Raw genomic sequence first — 24,917 nt, forward strand, 5'->3', positions numbered from 1 at the left:
TTCTAAAAGGATCCAGCTATAAATCAAGACATGTAAATTCAACAGACTCCTAGTAATACTTTTACAAAAGGTGCACAAAACCACTGAAATAAAGTAAAAACCCTTGTTTTTAGACATTATAACTATTTTGAGCAGTAGAAAGTAGTACTACATTTTAGCCCACAACACCTCCACCTCATTTATTGGCCCAAGAAAACCATGTACATTAAAAGGATATAATCCACCCTCCCCTCCCTGCACACACACAAGTAATGGGGCAGGGGGAAGGAAGGAAGGAAGGAAGGGAGGGAAGAATGGAGACCCACTGATAATGATATGATGTTACTATCAGAAACTAGGAAAATTTTCAATAATTAGTCTTAAATCATTAACTATTACCAGGAAGAATGGCTCAACAAAACTTTTTCTGTAAAAAGCCAGACAGTAAATATTTTCACCTTTGCAAACCATTTGATCCCTATCAAAACTATCCAACTCTGTCACAGCTATAAACAACAGAATGGTCATAGTTGTGTTGCAATAAAATTTTATTTACAAAAATGGGTGACAGTCTAGATTTGATCTATGGGCCATAGTTTGCAAGTCCCTGAATTAGAGTAAAAAATTATTCTAATTGGAAATCTCTAAAATCTCTAAAAATCATCTGATTCAAAATGAGTAACTCCAGCCAGCACATTAACTCAATTCCTTCATTCAAAAGAAATACTAGCTCATCCTAGAGCACATATCAGTAAGCCATGCTGCTCTGAATGTGAAAACCTAGAAGGATTACTGTTTTCTGAGGAATACAAACACCAACAACTTTTTTGAATTTCTTTCTAGAATAAAATGGTCTGTTTTTTCTGTATGGTTTAAAACTCTTGGACAATGTCAAACATGTATCATACATATGATAGCTAATTTTATGTATCAACATGACCAGACCATAGAGTAGTCAGATATTGGGCAATACATTATTCTGGCTGTTTCTGTGAGATTATTTTTAGATGAGATTAATGTTTTGATTGGTAGACTGAGTAAAGCAGATTGCTCTCCATATGTGAATGGGCCTTATCAAACCAGTTGAAGGTCTGAACAGAATAAAAAGGATGACCCTTTCCCAACAAACATAATTCTTCCCGCCCGATGGACTTCAAAGCAACACTGGCCTTTCCCTGCCTTTGGATTGGAATTGAAACGTTAGCTCTTCCTGGGCCTCAGGTCTGTCAGCCTTCAGAATGAAACTACATCATCAGCAAGCCTGGTTCTCAGGCTTCAAACTTGATTTGGAACTAAACCATTGATTCTCCTAGGTCGCCAGCTTGCTGACTCACTCTGCAGATCTTGAGTCCTGCCAGTCCACATAATCACATTAACTAATTTCTTATAATAAATCTCTTTCTATGAATATATATAGAAAAAGAGAATATAAATATACATTTTTTTCTCAAGTGTACATGCAACATTCTCCAGAATAGACCATGTGTTATGTAAGTCTTAACAAAACAAGTCTTAACTACATTTAAGATTTGCACTATATCAAGCATCTTTTCCAACCACAATGGTATGAAATAAATCAATTAAAAGAAGAAAACAGAAAATTCACAAATATGTAGCGATTAAACAACATGCTCTTAAACCACCAGTAAGTCAAAGAAATCAAAAAGAAAATCAGAAAAATATATTGAGACAAATGATGGAAAAACAACATATCAAAACTGCAAAAGCAGGTCTCAGAAGAAAGTTTACAGTGATAAATGCCAACATTAAGAAAAAGAAAATTCAAACAATTTAACTTTATAATTTAAGGAACCAGAAAAAGAACAAACTAACCCCAAAGGTAGTAGAAGGAAGGAAACAATAAGAATCAAAGTGAAAATAATGAAATAAAGACTAAAAAGGCAATTAAAAAGATCAATGAAACTAAAAGCTATTTTGAAAAGATAAAAGAAACTGACAAGCCTGACTAGAAAAAGTCTCAAACAAAATCAAAAATGAAAAAGGAAACATTACATCTGATCATCCAGAAATACAAATGATCATAAGAAAGTGCTATGAACAATTACATATCAACAAATTGGATAATCGAAAAGAAATGAATAAATTCCTAGAAATATAACTACCAACACTGAATCATGAAGATAAACAAAATCTGAACAGACCAATTACTAGTAAGGACACTGAATGAGTCATCAAAAACATTTCAAAAATGATATGTCCAGGACCAGATGGCTTCACTGGAATCCTACCAAACATTTAAAGAATTAATATCAATACTTCTTAAACTCCTCCAAAAAACAGAAAGGGAGAGAACAATTATAAATTATTTTCAAGAAGCCATCATTACTCTATACTGAAGCCAGATAAAGACACTACAAGAAAATTATAGGTCAACATCTGTAACAACATAGATACAAAAATCCTCAAGAAAATACTAGCAAACCTAGTTCAATAGCACATTAAAAGGATCATACACCATGATCAAATGGAATTTATTCCAGGGATGCAGGGATGGTTCAACATATACAAATCAATAAATGTGATACACCATATTAACAAAATAAATCATAGAAAGCATATGAACTCAACAGATGCACAGAAAGATTTTGACAAAATTCAACATCCTTTCCTGATAAAACTCTCAATAAACTGGGTAAAAAGGGAACATACCTCAACACAATAAAGGCCATATGTGACAAGCCCACAGTTAACATCATACTCAACAGTGAAAAGATGAAAGCTTTATCCTCTAAGGTCAGGAACCAGACAAGATACCTACTTTCACCACTTTTACTTAACACAGTACTGGAAGTCCTAGACAGAGCAATTAGGCAGGAAAAATAAATAAAAGGCATGCTAATTCGAAAGGAAGAAGTAAAACTACAAATGACATTATATATAGAAAACCCTAAAAGGCATCCAAATTGGAAAGGAAGAAGTAAATTTGTCTCTATTTGTATATATTATACATGGAAAACCACCCTCCCCCCAAAAAACTGTTAGAACTAATCACCAAATTCAGTAAAGTTGCAGGATACAAGAATCAATATATAATAATCAGTTGTGTTTCTATATACTAACAACAAACTATTGGAAAGAGAGATTAAGAAAACAATCCCACTTACAACTGCATCAAAAAGAATACTTTTTTGTGGAAAGTGAAAAGATTTTTTTGTGGAAAGATATTTCATGCTCACAAATTGAAAGAATCTTATTAAAATGTCTATACTACCCAAAGCAATCTATAGATTCAAGGCAATCCTCATCAAAATTCCAGTGGCATTTTTCACAGAAATAGAAAAAACAATCCGAATATTTGTAGAGAGTCACAAAAGATCTTGAACAGTCAAAGCAATCCTGAGAAAGAAGAACAAAGCTAGGGGCATCAAACATCCTAATTTCAAACTATATTACAAAGCTACAGTAATCAGAACAGTATAGTACTGTCATAAAAACAGACACACATTCAATGGAAAAGAATAGAGAGCCCTGAAATAAACCCACGGTGAATAAATTTACTATAAGGGAGCCAAGAATACACAATGGAGGAAGGACGGTCTCTTTAATAAATGGTGTTGGGAAAACTGGACAGCCACATGTAAAACAGTGAAATTGGACCCCTATCTTACACCATATACAAAAGTCAACTCAAAATGGATTAAAGATTTGAACATAAGACATGAAACCAGAAAACTCCTAGAAGAAAACATAGGGGTGTGCTCCTCAACATTGCAATGATTTTTTTGGATTTTGACTTCAAAAACAAAAATAAACAAATGGGACTATATCAAACTAAAAAAGCTTTTGCACAGTAAAGAAAATAATTTCTCTCTCTCTCTCTCTTTCTCTCTATGTATATATAGAATGTGGGAAAATATCTGTAAACTATATATATTTAATAAGGGGTTAATATCCAAAATATACAAGGAACTCATACAATTCAATAGCAAAAACCAACCCAATTATACAATGGCCAAAGGACCTGAGCAGACATTTTTCCAAAGAAGACATACAAATGGCCAACAGGAACATGAAAAGGTATTTTACACATCACTAATCATCAGCGAAATACAAAGGCACATATAGGTATCAGCTCATACATGTTAAGATGTCTGTTATCAAAAAGATAAGCAATTAATAAACGCTGGTAAGGATGTAAAGAAAAGGGAACCCTTGTACACTCCTGGTGGGATTATAAACTGGTAAAGCCACTGTTGAAAACAGTAGATAGGTCCCTTAAGAAACTAAAAATGGAACTATCACATGATCCAACAATCCCATTTCTGGGTATATATCCCAAGGAAAACTGCTGTCTTGAAAAAATATCAGAATTCCCATGTTCACTGAAGCATTATTCACAACAGCCAAGGTATGAAAACAACGTAAGTATTCACTGACAGATGAATGGATAAAGATGTGATATACAGATACATATATGTACAACAATATTACTCAGCCATAAAATAGAAGGAAATCCCGCCATTTGCAACAATATGGCTACGCTAAGTGAAAGACAAATTATGCATGGTATAACATATGTGGAATTAAACAAGCATCAAACTCAGAGAGTAGAATAGTGTTTGTCAGGATCTGAAAGACGGGGAGTGGCTCATAGGGTGCAAACTTTCAATTATAAGCTAAGTCTGAGAATCTAATGTAGAATATGATGACTATAGTCAACAACACTTTTGTATATTTGAAATTTGCTAAGTGAATAAAACTTACGTTCTCAACTGAAAAAAAAGTAAATATGTGAGGTGATGGATGTGTTAGCTCTAATGAGAACACTTTCACAATGTATACATACATCAAATCATCACATTTACACTTTAATACATTACAATTTTATTTGTTAATTATACCTCAATATAGCTAAGAGTAAGGAAAAAAAAGAATCCAACATTTGAGGGAGTGGGGCTATAGAATGTTCCTTAAGCATTATTGAATGTTCCTTAAGCATTATTCCTAATAAGGAACTATTACAAATAAACCCAAAAGGGAGAAGAGAACAGAATTTTGGCCATTAAAATAATGAAGATCTAAAAGTATAAAATGCTTATACTGTCAATCTAAATAAGACAAAATTTAATAAATAGGAAATTCACAAATAATCTCAGATTCCACACTGTCTGGGAATTCTCTGAACTCTTTTTTTGCCTGTTTCTAGCTCAGCACCCATCTCATTAAACTGAAGTTATCTGTTCACGCATGTCTGTCCTTCCTTCTGGACTGTCATAATACTCATTACAGGTAAAGACCATGTGTTCCAGACCTTACTCAGCATATAGTAAAGATTCAAACAAAAATGCACAGAGGAACTGTAAAGAAATACATCAAAATATTACTCATAGTTTTCTCTAGATGGTAGGATTACTCATAATTTCTTTGACATTCATGCTTTGCAATATTACTTTGATAATCAGAAAAAAAGGCTTTATTTTTTTTTTTACGCTTAACCCCCACCACTAATAAACCAAATAGTTTACTTATTTAAGTACCTCTTAGTCATTCTATACCTGGGCTAAGTAACTATTAATGAAAGTCTTTGGAGATTTTTTTCCTAGAAATGGGTACACAACTTTATTGGGCCTAGTTAGGAACAAAAGGGGTACATTCTAACACATAAATCAAACTACCATAACTTTTTCAAATGTTCAAAAGTACAAAATTGCATATTAATGTTCACAAGATGAATTAGATTTATAAAAAGGAAAGATATTTCTTCAAATTCAAAATAAAGAACTTAGAGTAGATTAGTTCTCTATTTTGGTTGATAGCTACAAGTCTATTTCAATAATATCACAATAAATTTAGTCCATCAGAATAAAAAAATTCTGAAGCTTTTTAAGCTGTAGGAGATTCCACTGGGGAAACATAGCAACTCAAATACTTTGACAAAGACCATGCAGTCCCTTTTCTACGAAGGTATCCTCATCAAGAGTTCTAGAAGCAGGAAGCAGAGAGTAAGTCCAATCACATCAGATAAATCATTTGATCAATCAATGGGGAAAACATGTACTATTCAGAACAGCATCTTACTCTTTTAAAGCAGTAAGACATTTTAATTATGAGGATATCACAATGATCTTATTTTTGCTAAATTTTTCCTTTTAAAGAGACAAAGCAATTCATTCAGGTTTCCCAAAATGACAGAAACATAATAAAATGATAGAATTACCTATAGAAGTTGATCTCCTCCAGACTGAATTCACATTTGTCTTAACCTTTAAATATAATTACTACTTTTTAAAAAAATCCAATATGCCTAGAACACTGAACACAATTAACAAATGTCATGAATAAAATAACATTCTAATCTTTAATTTAGATTGAATGAATTCAATCTGAGAAGAATGACATGGTGTGTCTATTCAAGTCAATCCAGAATCACAAAGCAGTAAGAACTAGATGTGAAATAGGTGACGTAAGAAAAATTTGCTACACAATTATAAGACTATGCTACTAAAATGGAAATTACTCGATTTCTAGATATGTACTTAGAAAATAAACTTAAAATAAGGCTCAGTGGCCTCTGACAATAAAGTCTCACCTAGTTCCTATCATATTAAAACAACTGAAAGCTGTGTAGAATCAGCTCTCTCTAGAACAAAGACAGAAGCATTTCTGTAAAAACAGCAAAGATTTTCAAGACAACATACATTGGAACTTCTTTTTGAAAGATGGTATATTATATTTTTTAATACCAATTTCAATTATTTAAAATAGAACACTGAATGCCCAGAGGCAACTTATTTTAAAACTACTAGTATTTCTCACACTTGAAATACAGGAAGATTAGCATAAAATGAATAAGTAACCCATTATATTTAATTTTCTTTCTAAAGCCTTTTTTACAAATGGAAGCAAAACTGCATAAATATCAAGTCTTCCACAATATGCTAATATAACTGTAACTGTACTTAGAACAACTAATCTTACTGAAATTTTTTAATGACAACAGTTAAGCCAGGAAAAAAGTAAATAAAAACATCATTGAGAAATCAGATTTACAGTTTTAAATAAAAAGCTAAATAAAAGACACAAACCATGAATACAAATTGCAGCGGTTTTTAAGATGCAAGTTATCATCCATTCAGTGGACTTAGACCAACCTTTTTAAATAAAATAAAACAGAACAAAGCAGAAAATATCAAACCACATTTACCCTCATTTGTAATAAGATACACATATCTCACAAGTTAACATCTCTGAAATGTTGACAAGTACAAAGTACTTCTGCACAAAGTTCAGAACAGTGGCCTTCAACTGCCCCAATTCTACTAGCAATAGAAATCAATATTCAATTAAGTTAAAAAGGAATAAATCCAAGGAATACAACAACAACAAAAAATCTCTTTTCCTTAACCCATGCATCTAATCAGTTTCTGAAATGCTTTAGTCCGTATCAGAAGTATTCACTGAATTAGAATCTCTCCTCTCCTCCCCACTGTCACAGATCGTATGTCTTTTGGCTAGACTGCTGCACCAATCCCCTGCTGGAGTAATTCTGCCCAAGTCAGCCTCTACTCTACTATCAGAAAATATGTTTACGTCATTCTTTTGCTTACATCGGTCTGTGGGCTCCTCCTGCAATATTAAATAAAACTCAAACTCCTTAAGTTTGGCAAAGTTCTTCACCAATTGGCAGCCTCATTTTCTAATACTTAGCAACCACTAATACTAATATGCTACCTCCCCTGCTCCGGCTCCCCTGTACTCCGTAGCCACACATACCTAGCCATTGCCTCCGAGCAGATCAGGTTCTTTACTGACTCCAAGCTATTTCCCTTCTCTCTTCTTTAAGAGCTCCAGTTCAGAATTAACTTGCTCTAAATGTCTTCTCTGATTCCCCCAGGTGGTATTTAAATAGCTACTACTTTGTACTCTCCCAATATATCATTCAAAAATCCGTAACAGTATTCACTAAATTATATTAACCCATATTGTATATGACTTTCTTCTCCCTCACCAAATAGGAACAGTGAAAGACAACTTTTTTTAGTCTCTAGCACAGAGCTGCACAGTTAGACAGGGTCTTAATAAATGTAGTCACTGTAACCACTGGGTACCAAACAAATGTTTCTGGCATAAAATTAAAATTTTGGCAGGTTTATAATTAGATCTCAAAAATACTCTTCCTTAGAATTAAGAGAGGTTTTTTTTTTTTTTGGTTGTCTTGCTTATTTTAAAATCCAGGAGATTTTAAACTATTCCTTCAGTCAGTTTGCATTTAAGTACCTATTTAAAGATCAACAAATATTTTCCAAAGTAGCTAAAAAAAAATTTTTTTAAAACCCCCCACACACTAATAATTACAAGTGATTTGAGGGGCTATTGGTCAAAATTCCTATTAAATGTGGGAAAACAATCTCCATTACTGTCAAAAGATACAAAAAGTCACCAAAAACTTAAATAGAACATTAAAATATAGAGAAATATTCACATTAATAGTAATCAGGAAAAAAAACCCAGAAAATCTTGTACTACGCTGGAGAATACCTAGCTAAGATGGAAGAAACTTAATATAAAAATATTTATGTTATTCATCCCACTCCTGTACTTCATTTCAGTACTGTTTATCTCTAGGATAAAGTGGTTCCAATAGTTTTAATTTTTTCTTTAATTATAGAATAGTATAGCTTAGTGGAAAAGAATGCAGACTATGAAACTAGACTACCTGAGTTTAACTCTATACCACACTTAAAAGCAGTGAGTCCTTGAGTAACTCACTTAGCCAATCTGTGCCTCAGTTTCCTCCTATGTAAAAAGAAACAAATTATAGTATCTGTCTTATAGAGTTGTTGTGATATTAAATGAATTAATATGTAAAGATGTTTTTATGCCTGGCACTTTAAAAAATAAACACATAGATCAATGGAACAGAGTAAATGGCCCAGAAATAGTCTCTTCCACAAATGGTATTGAGAAAACTGGACAACCACATGCAAAAAATAAAACTGAACCTGTGTCTTACACCGTACATAAAAATCAACTGAGTGGGTTAAAATGTAAGACCTGAAACCATAAAACTCCTAGAAGAAAACACAGGAGGTAAGCTCCTTGACATCAGCCTTGGCAATGATTTTTTTTGGATGACATCAAAAGCAAAGGCAACAAAAAGCAAAAATAAAAAGACTACATCAAACTAGAAAGCTTCTGCACAGCAAAGGAAATCATCACCAAAAGTGAAAAGGCAACCTACTGAATGGGAGAAAATACTTACAAGTCATATATCTGATAAGGGGTTAATATTCAAAATATATAAGTAACTCATACAGCATTTAAAAAAATTTGTTTAAAAAGTCAGGAGAGGAATTGAATAGACATTTTCCCAAATAAGACATACAAATGGCCAACAGGTACATGAAAAGTGCTCCACATCACTAATTAGCAGGGAAATGCAAATCAAAACCACTGTGAGATATCAGTTCACACCTGTTAGAATGGCTAATACTCTAAAAGACAAGAAATAAGAAGTACAAATAATAAATGCTGGAGAGGGTGTGGAGAAAAGAGAAGCCTTATATGCTATTGGTAAGAATGTAAACTGGTACAGCCACTATGGAAAACAGTATGGAGGTTCCGCAAGAAACTAAAAATAGAACTATCATATGATCCAGCAATCCCACTTCTGGGTGTATATCCAAAAGAAATGAAGTCACTATCCCAAAGAGATATCTGCATTCCCCATGTTCACTGCTGCACTATTTACAATAGCCAAAACATGGAAACAACTTAAATGTCCATCAACAAATAAATGAAGAAAATGTGTGTAAAATGGAATATTATTCAGCCATAAAAAGAAGGAAATCTTGCCATCTGTGACAACATAAATGAACCCTGAGGGCATTACACTAAGTCGCTAAGTGAAATATTCCAGACAGAGAAAGGGGATAAATACTGTATGATCTCATTTCTATATAGCATCTTAAGAAACAAAATCACTAAATTCAGAGACAGGGAACAGACTGGTAGCTCCTCGGGTTCCAGGGGCAGGGGGTGGTAGGGTGGGGAAAATGGGTAAAGTTGTTCAAAAAACAAACTTCCAGTTATAAAATAAATAGGTTTGGGGACATAATATACAGCATGGTGACTATAGTTAACAACACTATATTGTATATTTGAAAGTCACTAAGAAAGTAAATCTTACAAGTTTTCATCACAAGAAAAAAACTGTGGTGATGGACGTTAACTAAATTTATTGTGGTAATCATTTTGCAATATATACGTATATCAAATCATTATATTATACCTTAAACTAATACAATGTTATATATCAGTTATATCTCAAACTGAAAAAAAATCCAGCTCAATCTAAGTTAATTGGCTTTCTTGCCTTTTTAAATCAATTTTAAGTAATCAACAGGTAGTGTTCTTTGCTTTCTAAATATAAAAAAGAAATCTGGAAGTTCATTTATTAACTATTATTATGAAAACTACTCATTAGTACTAATATTACTAAAACTATCATTATTAAATAATTTTTTAAACATTACCACAAAAAGTATGACTGTATTCCCCAGATGCGATTCTGAATTTCCTTATTTTCAATTCTAGTATAACAAGGAAAAGCTTTAACCTAGGTTGGTTCAGGCTGAGATTAAAATCAGCTCAACTAAGAACAATGATCAGATGAATAAATAAGTGGTTTACCTTTCACAGAAAAAGTATGAATTCAAAACAGTAATATTCATTCATCATATAAAATAAGGAATTCAAGAAGGTTAGGGTAGCAACCAACAGAGATAAGAATATCTCCTCCTATGAAAAAAATTATGTGCCTTTTGATTTCAATATGTACAGGCGAAAGATTCCCATCTCATTCTAGTTACACGAAATGCTGTATTCAAGAAAGCATCTTGTTAGCTATTTAGAATGAAGGCCACATGTTTAATTTAGTCTCTCATAAGCCTTTGTTTCTGTTTATAAACTGGAAAAAATGAGGTATGGTAAAACCTAATGAGATTTTTTAATAAAGCCACGACAAATGTGAGTGATTACAGCAAGTGGTATTCCAGAGGGGTTCAGCTTTGTCTTTGAATATAACTATTTCATATCAATTAATAGAGAAAATATCCTACATGGTAGCAAATTATGCCCAGACTTTAGAAGGATCATCAGCACCCAGGAGACAATAAAAACCTCAATAAAAATAAATACTCCTAAATAAAGTTGTTAGACCTAATGCTAGTAGACCAAATAAAAATTCATGTAGCCATTGACCTCCAAAGGAAACAGAGTAAGCTACTTATTTCTCAATTAGCCTTTTATTTTCTGATACTTAGAAGCCTAAGTGCTTTACATAATACATTTAAAAGCCAAAACCAAAACAAAATTTTAGTTGTAAAACACTCTAACATTAAGTTTTGACAAAACTTATACATAACTCCCCAAAATTAAAAAACGTAATTTCCAGTCAAACTGTTTTTGATACATTATTCTTAAAACGAGATAAGATGCTCAGAATTAATGAAAAAGCTTCAGCAATGTAATGACAAAGCAATATATACTTATTGTGGTCAATAAACACAATCTCTGCCTCTAATAAGACAACATAACCATCTGATAGAAAACTTTAAACTTTATACAAAATGTAGTCCAAATTTTTCATCATCCCATTGTAAAGTTCAGGGATAACCAAAAACTATAGTCCATTTCAGAATCCTGCACTTTAGTGCTGAAACACAGCATCAATAGAGCAACGAAGACATCTACTATATAAAGAGGGCATAAAAATTCCTGATCTTAAATCTACTTTCTTTAAAGTAATTTAAAATCTCTTTAAAGGAATTTAAAATGTTATCAATGACATGAATTAATTTAGCACTACCTAATGCAGTATGAAAGCAATTTATCACAGAGAAAAGAAGTAGTAGAGTTACTATTTTTGGATAGATTCTCAGGCCAATTCTCAAGCATCCCAGGAGGTATTTCCCCTAGTTTTAAAACTGAAAGTCCCAGACAAACCCATTTGTCACCCTAGCTTGAGAAGTGGTAAGGGGAAAGCAACCCAAACACTTAGGAGCACTTATGTACCAATTTCTATGCAATAAAACGCACTGAATCATTCATTCCTATCAGTTTTAGATTTTTAAGTCTCCCACCAAGACTAGCCAGTGGCATTAATCCATCCTCTTCTGCCTCTTTTTAAGTTGTCTCCTGGTAGCATGAGACTTTGGTGACTTCCTTCAGTCTCCTGTCTTCTGGACACCACCGTCTCCTGGCTTTTTACTCCTACCTCATTAGCTGCTCCTTCTCCATCTCTTTGGATGGCTCTTCTTCCTCCATCTGACCAGAAAACATTAACCTCCGCTATCTTCTCTATACTATCTCCCTGTGATCTCCTTTAAACACCATTTATATACAGGTAACTATCAAAATCCCTACCTTTGCCTCTCCCATCTCCCAGTTAGATCCAGACTTGTACACCCTATATCTCATCTGAACCTCTAAAATGCATTTCAAATTCCGCATGACTGAAATAGAACTTTTGATTCCACTTATCTTCCTCACATTTTTCCCCACCTTGGGAAATGGCAGCACTACCCATTATAATTACTGAAGCCAAAACAGAGACGTCATCTTTGACTCTTCAATCCTTCACTTGCTACCTCCAAACCATCAGTAAATATGTCAGCTTTCTCGAGTATATTCCATATCCATTCTCTTCTCTCCAATCCAACCTTACCACTCTAGTCCAAATCATCATCTCTTACCTAATTCTGCAGTGGCCCACTAACAGGTTCTCTACTGCAATCTTTCACCTACCCCGCCACAACTTCTTCCCCCACAAAACAGCCAGGAGTGATCTATAAATACCAAGGACAGAGAATGTCTACTTCACTTCCCCAGCACATAGAACACAGAACCATGCCTGCCTCACAGTGGCACTGAACGTGCTGAGTGAAAGCAAGAACGTCATCTCCCCTACCCTTCCACAGCTACCTTTCCCTCACAGAGAACAGAATCCAAACTTCTTACAAGGCCTTACCTTATCTGGCCTCCCTCACCTCACATCCCTCTCACTATGCTCTATACTCACTGACCTCCAATATTCCTCAAACTCCCCAGAATCATTTCTACCTTGGAGCTGTTTTTATACCCTCTGCCTGAACACTCCTCCCCTCATGTCTGGCTCCTTCTTACCATTCAGGTCTCAGAGCAGTATTACCTCCTCACAGAGGCCTTCTCTACTCAGATCTACCCCTCCACTCCATCTCACCCAGTTCCCTCTTCTCCACTGTACTCAAAGTTAGCTGAACTGCCTTGTTAGTTTAAAGACTATTTCCTCCCCACTAGAATGTAGGTTCCCTGAGAGCTGGGACCTTATCTTTCTTGTTCAATGATATATCCCCAGAGCCTAGTACAATGCCTACTACACAGTATTTATTCAAAGAATGATGCACATTTATCAAGTACTGATGTATATGCCAAGTGCTATGCTAGATAACGATTTTTTTAATTAAGGAAAAATAGAAAGTGGAAGTAAAATACTGGTATGAAGAGCAATCTGACGTTCTTTTATGTTGATCATTCCTATACTTAAAATGAATGATCTTATACTATAAATTTCACTTATAGAATATTATTTTGTCAATGTACAATACAAATAACCTTAAAGTAGTGATAATAATTAGTATCTCACTGTAGCTTAAGAATTTATCTAGGGGATCACATCCTTCATTTTTTAATGCACAATCTGAGGGAACTAATTAAGTTATAACTCAGTAAAATCTGGGAGCCTTCATGTCTTCTCCATTTTCTCAGAATACACATACACACATTTCATCCAGTCAGGAAACTCAAGACCTTGTTAAAACTTTCAGTTCTTGACATGCAGAAACATTCACAACACGTCAACAGAGGTTGTTAACTCACCATTTATTGCCCAGCCTCAGATTAATTTACCAGCTTCATTCAAGCCAAAAAACGATCAAATTCCAATTAATAATCAAGTTCATTTCACAAATGTCATAACTAAAGTTGAGATTCACCCTTCACCCCCCAATGCCTATTATAGAAGAACATGTCCAACTGATTTTAGGCAGAAGAGTTATGCTTGTTACTGTAGTACTTTTGGGTCCATTTAATTCAGAACCACAGAAAATCTTAGTATTTGATGTAATCATACCAGTTACTACCACTATCATTATGACATAACTAAACACCTTATGACTATGCATCAACTAGGAAGAGGTAGATTTAAAGTTTGAGGCACTAAACAAATGACATTTCTTCAGATCATGTAAGTGTTTTCTATAATATTTCATTTTTAGCACACTTTAAAACTGTCATAGCCTACCTCCAAATGTTTTAAGGGTTAAATACGTTAATATTTTTAAAGTATGATTTATAAAAAGGAACAAATTCAGTGTAACTAGGTATAAGTACTCAAAATATCACCGTATCATACTAGATTCTTAAAACCTAAGGGAAATACCTTCATCTTTCATCCAACTTTGAAACTATTATACATTTTGATTAACAGGGTATTCTCAAATGCACTCAACCAAATGCATAAAAGACACACCATTTGTTCTATTTAAAATTAGTTTTCTAACCACACTTGCCAATAGAAAAAGGGGGAGGGGGCTTTTGTTTGATCTTTGTATGGAAATATAAGAAAATATTCATTTGTTTTCATTTATAACACAGTTACTCTGTAAAGCCGAAAAACTGTGGATAAAGCCAAAACAAAATTAAATCCTAAAGCAAAGGTCAAAAGTACAGTATTTTCCAAACCACACTTATTACTCCTATTTGTTTTTACTGCCATTACCGTGAAAAGAAAGTTTCCTTCAATTTTTTAGAACACTGGTTCTATTACCTTTGGTTTTCCCTTTAGTCTAATTACATAACTATATAAACAAATCAGTTTTAGGACATCTAGAATTAACCCTCATATTGAGACAAACTCATTTAAATACCAGAAATTATTTTATTATCCCTGTCTTCACACTAGCCTTCAAGACCAAAATGACTGAAGGCAAATTCAATCAAAAGACTGGTTCCTTCTGTTTTCAGAAAAGCTCTAAAATCACTCAAGGTAGTCAAAAGATAATATTGGACAGTATTTCAAAAATATAAATTTTCTTTAAATTCTCAGAAAGAAAAAAAAATGCTTACATGAATAAACTCAGAGGTCATTCACCATCTGCTTATTTGCTAAAGAAACCACACTTAAGATTTTCACCTAAGGTGTAACTTTTTTAAACTGAAAAAAAATTTTTTTCATATTTGCTTTGCTCAAGAGAATAAACATAATTACATCACTATTACTGTAAAAGTAATCAATTCTCAGTAGACAGGTAAAAAAAATTTTATTGGAAAGGTAGGTCCTGACTTACTAAAGATTTATCACTGTCAAAGGTGAGATAAAATACATGTTTTGTAAAGATATACTGCCCAAATTTCTTAAAATTGTGTAGTATTTATAAGGTATCTCCTTCCACTATATTCTTTGTCACAGCAAAGGTTTAGAGGCTGCAATATAACCTCAAAATCCTTCTTTCAGTTAATTAACAATTTCTAAGTACTAAGATGTTTCTTCCTCACAGAAGACAATGTTGTGCTGTACACCAGAAACTGTAAACTGACTATACTACAAAAAAAAATTTTTAAATAAAAATTAAATAAAATGTTAAAAAAAGAAAACAATGGAAAAATGTATACAATGTTTGAGTGATATTATGTCTTCAATGTGTTATTACAAATAAATTTTAAGAGGTTAGGTTACAAAGACATTACAGATGGCTTTTGACATCTACAGATAAATTGAAACCACTCCCTTCAGCCCTTGGGGATAATGAAGTCTCTTCTCACACACTGAAGTTACTTTGATTGCAGGATTTGTAAATACTCAGTAAGCATCAGAAACCTCTCAACTGCTGTCTCCTCTTCTTAGGACAAATAGTATACGTTTTAGAGAAAATAATTTCCTACTCATTTTTTTCCTAAACTCATGTCTACATTAAATCCTGTTATTTTTAAATTATAGATCAAATTTAAGAGAATGATTTCAAATTTAACTCTGGATTTTAAAATGTATATATGGCTAGATCTAACATACAGTATATGACTACAGTTCACAATACCATACTGTATGCCTGAAATTTGTTAAGAGGGTAGATCTTAAGTGTTCTTACCAAACACACACAAAAAAATGGTAACTATGTGAGATGATGGATATTGTCAACTAGTTTGATTATGGAGATCACTGCATAATGTATACATATATCAAAACCAAGTTGCAGATATTAAATATATATATGATTTCTATTTGTCAGCTACACCCCCAATAAAGCTGAGAAAACTGTCTTTAAAAAAACACATCACAAATTTCTAAACTATCACAGAATTGCATTATTTGAAATTATTTTAAAAATCTGAGTTTATGCCTAATATTTTAAAATACCAAAAATACTACCAACAACAACAACAAAAAACTTTCAAACGCTACTTCTGCTTTGTTTTGCAAGTAGCTTTGAAAATGTATACAAAAATGTCGTTATACAAGTCGAGTTCAAACATCTGTGTAACAACGTTACTTAATAGAGTCCCAGAAGCACCTCAAATTGTCGGAAAAATTTTGTGTATGTACAGATGGCGAATTTTTTTCTGGATAAATGGGCCATATAACTTGCAGCTTCTCTCGGAGGGTTCAAAATTCAACTAAGAGTAAAGTGCCTGTAAGAACTGTCAACGTCAAATAACTTATCACAGGCAATCCAACCCTATTTTTTTAATCCAATTTAGGGGAAGATTTATCCTAATTTGGTGGCTCCTACACAACTTTTAAGGGATGCAGGCATGAAATGGCTGTGCGTTGCAAACAGCTCCCTTCACACACCCAACGCGTCAAACCCCAAATTTTCCTTGAAAGGGCCAGGGAGAGGCAAACGGATTAACAACCCCATTGCTCAAAGATAGAATGACTCTTGCAGGACGCGTCCTCCAAAGAGGGCTGCTGGGCGGGGACCTGGTTTCAGTGAGGGGCTGGAGCCCTGGGGGTGTCTTGCAGCCAAGGCATCAGCAGCAGCCTGCTTCCGCCCCCAAACGCGCCCTAAAGTAGCGGCTGCGGGCGCGGTGCAGATCTCGGCCCTCCGAAGCGCGGTCCGCGCCGGCGCCGCTGCAGCACGGTCGCAGCGACCTTCTCGCCCCGGTGTCCGTGAGCCCCCTTATCCACGTCGGCCCCACACCCCACGACGGAATGGGAGGAGGACACACAACAAAGCCCAACCGAGGAGGCAGGCCTAGGCGAGCCGTAAGTTGGGGCGCGGGGGCTGCGGCCCGAGGAAGAGCGGCCGGGACACCGAGCCCTGGGGTGCCGGTGAGCCGCGAAGCGCGGCAGACAGGGAAGGGGACGCTGGCTGCCAGATGTCAGCCTTCGGGGCCGGGTGTCGCAGCCGGGAGGAAGCCTGGCTGGCGAGCGGGCGGAAGGCCAGGGGAAAGCCAGGCCTGAGGAGGGAGGGGAGCGGCGGCGGGGTCCCGAGGCGCCGCAGTTGGCCGCGACCTCCACCCCAGCCCAGGGCCTGTCCCGTTACTCACCCGCCGGGAAGCTGCGGGCTCCGCCGGGGCTGTCCCGCCCGCCGGCCTCCGGGGCCAGGAAGCGCCCCCACATAGCTGGCGGGAGTGCCGGGTGGGCTAGGGGCGCCCGACTCCCCACCTCCGTCCTCCCCTGCCTTCGCCTCCTGCTTCTTCGGCGGCGGAAACTTGTGCGGAACCTGGGCCGAGGCGGCACCGGCGAGTCGGCGAGCGAGCGGACTGGCTGATTAACGGCCGCTCAGCGTCGGCCGAGGAGCGCAGGGGCCAGATTCGCCGCGGCGGCGGCGGCTGCCATAGCCGAGCCGGCTGTTTTGAGCTCCGGGACGGGGAAGCGGTGGCTCCGCGCTGACGCCGGCTGGGTCCCCGGCTGAGCCCACGCTCAGAGGCTCCAGGAGCAGTTGCAGCTGCGGCTTCTCTCCGCCCCCTCCGCCCGGGGAGCCTGAGCCGGAGCCGGTTGGGGGCGGGGTCTGGGGGCGGGGCCTCGGGCGATTACATAAGGCGTGCGCGGCGTGGGGCGGGGACTGTGGGCGGGTCTCGGTGGGTACCCTTACGCTGCTTTGCTCCATCAGAGGCGAATAGGTGGGTCCGACCTTCCGGGCGCATCCCTCCTTCCCCAGCCCGGCACCCTGCGAGTTGAGAAGAGGACGGGAACTTGGCCCCGGGCCTTATCTTTCGGTTCCTCCCCTCTTTGGGTAATCCCTCAGGCTCCCAGGGCACCTCTCTGAAAAAGGTATGGGAGACCTGTCTTCTCATCAGAACGGATAGAGATAAAAATGGTTTACCCGGGAGAGGCTGAGGGACTCCCAGTCTCATGTGGACTGGAATTAAAATCGTCATCATGCACTCCACAGACATTGTTATAGTTCACTGTAAGGTATAGAAAAGAGATCGTTTGCCTCTGCTCTCAAATTAAATGGGGGAGTGAGGGGTGTACAAAATATCTACGTCTTGGAGATGTGCGCAGAAAAAGCAGGAGAAAAGCCTCATGGGTAATTAGTACTAGAGGGTTCAGGGAGGGGATGTAAATTTTAATGTAGTAGCCCAGTGTCTCAGATAAGCAGTCGGAAAGGAGTCAAAATGGCACCAGAGGATCTAATGAGAGTGTAACTTACTTACACCCTACACCTTCACATCCCTCATCTGCGTGGTCAGTTCACGCCCTTCACCTGAACCCAGAGTGCAGAGCCAGGTATCCTAAGGAAGGATAAAAGGGTGCAGCATCCTCTTTTTAAGTCTTCTCATGGCAATATTCATAATCTTTCCAATATTTAGATACAAAGTAGTATTTTTTTAATAAATATTGATCAAGCACTATAGAAGGCGGACTCTGCGGTTGGCGGATGAATCGGGTAAGCTGCAGAGCAAGTCCCTAACCCTCAATAGGCTTTGAGTCCAGTGATGCTTTTTTCTGCTTCGGATGTTTGCTAACAAAGGCTTCATATTTGTATTTAATCGCCCTGTGATTGGAAAGTACTGCTTAAAACTTTTAGCGGTGAAATTACATTTAGGTGTATAATCTATCATTTACCATATCTGTCCTGCAATTTATGTGATCACAGTTTTGCATTTAGTCTCCCTCTCGTAGAGTTCCATTTATTTCTCCAAATCATGAGCAACTGGCCAAGGATCAACTGTTTCTAAGTATAGAAAGTGACAGAAATATGAAAAAAGAATGTAGTTTGTTCCTTTTTGTGATTTAAATGTGTATTAGCTCACTTAATATGATACTTGAATAGTGTAGTTTCAAAAAGAAACCCCAAGAAGTATTATCAGAAGCTGTAGAGCTGTAAGAAACTATCTTTCTCTTCATGACTTATAGTTACCATAGTCTCATATCAGCTACAGCATTTACTAAATACCAAACTTTTTTATATGGTTCTAAGAAATGTATGAACTATTACAGATATATCTTGGTCCTCTGTGAGTTTAATATATACTTATTGTTATTCCAAAACTCTGCCAACGTCCACTCGATTCTAAGCAGTATTTTTTTTCAAAGAACCATTTACTCAGGTTTTCTACATCTTTTTATCAAATTAAAGGGCATGCCACTACATACACCAAAAAAGTACATATGAAGCTGAGACTATATAAAATATTTCAATATCTATTACAGAGTAAAGGCAAATCGAAAGAACATGTTGCTATTTTGGCAGTTGGCACCAGAGATAAAAATTTTTGTATCCCTAGTAGTTAAACTTCGGAGGATAAAGATCTAAGGCAATTAAAATAATTGAAATACTAAGAATATTATGTATGTTTGGTAGTTTAGATAGAAATGAGCACTGGGCAGGGGAAGAGGCAGGGGAAAGGAACAATCCAGAGCACAAGAAACCTGATCTGTCAATCAACCAGAGCACAGGGAACCTAAGTTGTCAATCAATCAATCAATCAGTCAATTAATCAATCAATCATGAAACCAGGATATAAAAACAGGAAAAAGGAGGGAAGGGTGCCATTTTTCCTCTCTTGCAGTGGCCCACTCCCATTTCTCAGGAATGTACTGTCTTTCACTATCTTCTTTCTCACTAAATAAAAATCTTGCTTGTATCATGCTTTTTGTCTCTCGTCAAAAATTCTCTTCTTTTTTTGGGGGGGGGTGTGACTAAGAAACGAGGTAGTTCTTATTTCCCTTTTCCTGGTAATATGTATATGATGTGAGCTGTAACCATCCAATTTTGTGTGTGTCATATGAATTCGGAATATATAGTTGATCCTTGAACAACACAAGGATTAGGGGGTGTGGACCTTCTGCACAGTAAGAGTACCGGAGTATAACTGATAGCCTCCTGGTACCCACAGTTCCTCAGTATCTGCGGATTGGCATTGGAGATTTCCACCAACCAGGGACCCTATAGTACTGCAGTATTTACTATTGAAGAATATCTGCATGTAAGTGGAACCACACAGTTCGAACCTGTGTTGTTTAAGGGTTTACTGTATACTGAACTGAGATTTCCCTCCACATCCATGTTACACCCAGTATTCGAGGTTCTCACAATGGTTAAAATTAATCAGGGCACAAGACTGAGAGCCTGAGGGCTACCTAACCATTACTAAGCCTGATGTTGTAAACCAGCATGTTTTTGTTTTACTGTGACAGTATGTAAAGATCATAAGGAGAATCTTACAAGCTTAAACATTTATTATTGAACTTTAATATTTTAGAAATTTTTCTAAGCAGGTATAAGTAATGAAAATAGTGACTGTGTATGTGTGTGTGTATGTGTGTATATACATAAATATATCTATAGTTGCTTAGGTGAAATTTAGATAATGTTTTGGGAGAGGACTTTTTAAAAATATAAACTAGACCACAAAAGAGGAAAATAGTACTAAAAACACCAAATTTAATATCAAACCATATTAAACTCTTCATTTGAAATAATACATTCAAAAAAGATAATATTTAGAAGTGAAAAATAAATGCTTAATTCATAAATTTTAAATCCTTTGGATATGAATCTGAGCCAATAAATTGAACTATCTTATATGTATTTTTCTTATATAAATTTATCATATCAGTCAAACCTCAAGAGAGGTTAATGTTTATAAAAATATAAAATATCAAAACCAACAAAAAGAAAAATTAAGCCAACCAATTAAAATTGAAATAGTTCCTAAGGAACAATTGCAACTTGATAGAAACACATTTGTGGATGAAGTCTAAAAAAATACCAAGGAACCAATAATTCTGGTGTATCAAGGATGTAACAATGACTGTGATACATAACCTCTTCCAGGTCATAAAAACGATAAGCTGCCAAATTTACCATGGGTTGTCATAATCTCAAATAATCATTTATAATAATGAAAAAAAAGAAAACTTAAGAAACTCTTTCACTTGACAATGGGTTTGAAAAATCTTAATTAGATTCCTAGCAGATACATTCAACTATACAAATGTAAACAGAAGACATATAAGTTACTTAACCTGTCTGTGCCTCACTTTCCTCTTCTGTTATTTGTGAATTACAATAGTAACTGCCTCAAGGATTGTTGTGGGCATTAAATGAGTTAATATTTGTAGCATGCTTAGAACAATGCATGTATGCATCCTATATTGATGACACAGACATACAGTCTAGAAATAGAGTTCTGTTACACCTCATCAAGAAAAAAAACATGATTGGTACATCCAGGTTAGTTATAGATGATGCTTTCTATCAGAATGAAGTACTGATTGATATTTTTTCCTGACCCTTTGGGGTTACTAATTTGTCCAAGGCTTATGGTGAAATGGTACACCTCTGATAGATATTTACCAAATGCTTTGGAGCCAAGTTCATAGAAGCCTTTATTCTAGGCTATGATTCCCTGGACTCCCCATGTGGATGTCTGATTAGCTACTGTGTTTCCTGTCTCTGCCTAATGCTATCCAAATGGTAGGAGGAAGAATAAGAAAAGGTGACTGGGTGGTGTAGACAGGCCAAGAGGGTGAAGACACCTCCTCTCAAGTCCCTGATTCCTGGCAGATACAGAAAATGAGTCCCACCTATACCCTTTGGTTCCAGAGTTGGGTTGCAATGGCCAATGAGAAAAGTAAGATGTGGATCACTGAATAATAGAGCAGTCCTTCAGGCAGGAGGTGAGGCTGGGAGGGATGAAATTCAGCCAAAAGATAAAGTTTAGTCTTCCAAGGAACCATCAATGTTTACTGGAACTGCTTAGGACTAACATCTTTGTCAATGGAACGTATTGTGGTCACTACCTCGTCATACTGAGCCTATAGAAAAGATGCAAGATCATTTAAAATGAAAGAGGACAGCAACCTTGACAATGTATAAAGAAACAAATTCTTCTCTCCCTGTCATTCTTTTCAAACACGAAATTGAGTAGTGGAAGGAGAGAAGTGCAGAGTTCGAGAAAACAGATCATGCCTCCACTAAACACACAGAGTCTCCTATCTAACCTGCCCTAGGGGAGAAGAGGACTGTTTTAATAACTTGAAATGTCCAAAATGTTATGAAATTAGATTGGGATGTACTCGGTGGAAAGAGGAATTTTCAATAGAATACAGTTGACAGGAATTAGTGAGGAAAAAACCTTAGAGTATATACTGTCAATGATTTGAGAATTCTCACTAAACCGATTAAATATTTAATGTAATCCTTAAAACAATCTGTTATCAACAGTTAATATTAGCCCCATTTTAAAGATTGGGGAAAAAAGACCCAGAGAAGTTAAATAAGGCCACACAGGCAGTAAAGAGCTAGAATTCAAATCTAATGAGCTTTCCCCATCATGCTCTTCAACATGTTGCAAAACAAAAATTGTAAGATTTTTCTTCAGATACTATATGAGAAGGAAGGACTTAATTATAGGATTTCTGTATAGTGTTTAGGGGTCAGCTCAGACTGGAAATCATGTGACATAAATCTGTGGTATGGGATGATTTTCTTTAGCTGCAGCCAGCAGTTTGAGTATAGGAATAAAGAAGGCAGATGGATAAACATGGTTTTGCATTGTGGGCACTTAGGGAAAAGGGGCAAGGAACTGAAGGATATTTGCTACAGAATGGATGCAGTGATGGGGGATTGGGTGTAGCCTATCTGGAGAAAACATTGAAGTCAAGAGAGGGCTGACATCTTGAGAGAAGGTTGAGGGAGTCAGGGAGCAGAAGTTTCACATGAAATCACCAAGCAGATATAATGAGAGTAAGGGAGTGAACGATGGAAAGACAGGGCAGTAGGTGAGCGGGTAGCATGTTGGACTTTAAGGTTTCTGAGGTGGGGCAATGGAAGACTTCAATCTAAGAGGCAGCTTCTCTCTAATTTCCCTTCAAGAAAGACCTTGATGTTCATCCACAAGGATGTTCAGTCCACAAGCTGCTAGCACCCGGGATCTGCCTCAGCTTTTGAGTGGAGGCCTCCCTCTTCCTGGATAGCCCCAGCCAATGACTGAGCATGGCAGAGATACCTGCCAGTCTTTCCAAAGCAGAACCCTCCTCATCATCAGCCTCTGTTCTCTAGCTCTCCACTGGATTGACTGAGACCTTGTCAGGTATGCACTGTGGTCTGAGCTTGTCCTTTCAAATCCTATTTCCTGCCCCTTTTATCTTCCCTGCCCCTTGTACTGGTGTTACCCTCCAATAAACTTCTTGCACTCATTCCATTTAACATCTGCTTCCTGGAGAACCAACTGAAAGAAATCTGTGAAAGATAAATATATAAAGGAGTTGGGGTTTTGTCTATGTATCTGTTTGTTTGTTTTAAATAGTAAAATGGAGATTCTTAGAGTGTGCTGAAAATGTTTCTGAGGGCTGTAAATCAAGGATGAGTTACCAGAAAGGCAGCACAGAGCAACATGGACTGACACCAGACAACAGTATAGGTAAATAACAGCAGAGGAACAACAGATTTAAGCCAATTCAGAATGCCACTTGGGCAGACATGAAACTCATGGGGAAAAGTCCTCAATAGTCCTGACAGGGCTGGTCCCAGGAGCTGCTGCCCCAATTAGACAAGTTTGCTATTATCCCAAGTGCTTCCAGAAGCACACCACAAACTTGTGCGTATTATTGACTTCATTGAGGTCAATAGGGTTTTAATTAGTTAATTAAGAGTGATTTATTGGTTACAACTTCACAAACTCAAATAATTTTAAAACATTAAGACAGTTTTCACAGATTCGTTACTTCTAGACAGCAGAATTCAATTCAATAACTCTGTTAACTTTGGTAAGTTTTCATTCCAAAGAATTTTCCTCATAATGCTTACACAATGGAAGAATGTAAGGATCTCTGGAACTGTAAATAGAGCTAATATCACTAAAACAGTCCCAAAGGGATCTGGGCTAATTTAAAGAGTGGACACTTAAGCTAATATTTCAATGTAATTTTAAAAAGTATTATAATATACGCAGAAAACAAAACACAAGTCTAGCCATAATTTTGAGACTTATGGGGGAATTAATTTCTTATTTTTGTTACTTTTTTCTGATTATAAAAATAATACATATTTTTAAAAAGAAAGAAGATAGTATAAAAGTGTTCATCACTTACTCATTTAGTAAATATTTGTTGTCCTTAAGTAGAGAAATAAAAAGTAGGCTTGATGTGAATTCAATCTGTAAAATCTGGAATCTGTATTTTAAAAAAATAAATATAAAACATTACTTTAAAATGTGTTACAATAATTACTACATTGTAGTGATTGTAAATATATGTTAAATATGGAAGTAGAAAAAAGAAACATATCTTGTGTTATTGTTAAGCAACAATATTGTGTTGACATTTAACCATTTCACATATTATATCTCAAAATTTTAACATATCAAGTTGTTCCAAACTTGGGACACATTTTTGAAACTTTATCTGAAAAAGAATGGGGATCACCTTATATTTGGACATATCTAGACTAACTTAATTAAAATTAATTAATTAAAATTGGTCC

At 36.2% G+C, this 24,917-nt stretch overlaps 1 protein-coding gene and 1 long non-coding RNA gene across 7 annotated transcripts in view; one reads left to right on the forward strand and one right to left on the reverse strand.

Moving 5' to 3' along the window:
- The window catches only part of CEP85L (centrosomal protein 85 like), a 137,826-nt gene extending 119,593 nt beyond the window's left edge, over positions 1-18,233 (reverse strand). For 2 of the 5 annotated variants that reach the window (XM_072965795.1, XM_072965791.1), the window contains exon 1: positions 17,527-17,951. In XM_072965795.1, coding sequence (XP_072821896.1) covers positions 17,527-17,599 — 73 coding nt within the window. In that variant the 5' untranslated portion in view covers positions 17,600-17,951. Of the gene's footprint in view, positions 1-12,695; positions 12,776-13,857; positions 14,045-17,526 lie in introns of those variants that run through there. The other 3 variants (XM_006205701.4, XM_072965792.1, XM_072965793.1) reach the window with 3 other exon arrangements.
- LOC140697709 (uncharacterized) overlaps positions 17,046-24,917 on the forward strand; it is a 60,645-nt gene continuing 52,773 nt past the window's right edge. For both annotated transcript variants that reach the window (XR_012074959.1, XR_012074960.1), the window contains exon 1: positions 17,046-17,242. This is a non-coding gene — a long non-coding RNA (uncharacterized lncRNA). The remainder of the gene's footprint in view (positions 17,243-24,917) is intronic.

Source organism: Vicugna pacos, chromosome 8 (assembly GCF_048564905.1).
Source record: "Vicugna pacos chromosome 8, VicPac4, whole genome shotgun sequence".
NCBI classification, from domain to species: Eukaryota; Metazoa; Chordata; class Mammalia; order Artiodactyla; family Camelidae; genus Vicugna; species Vicugna pacos.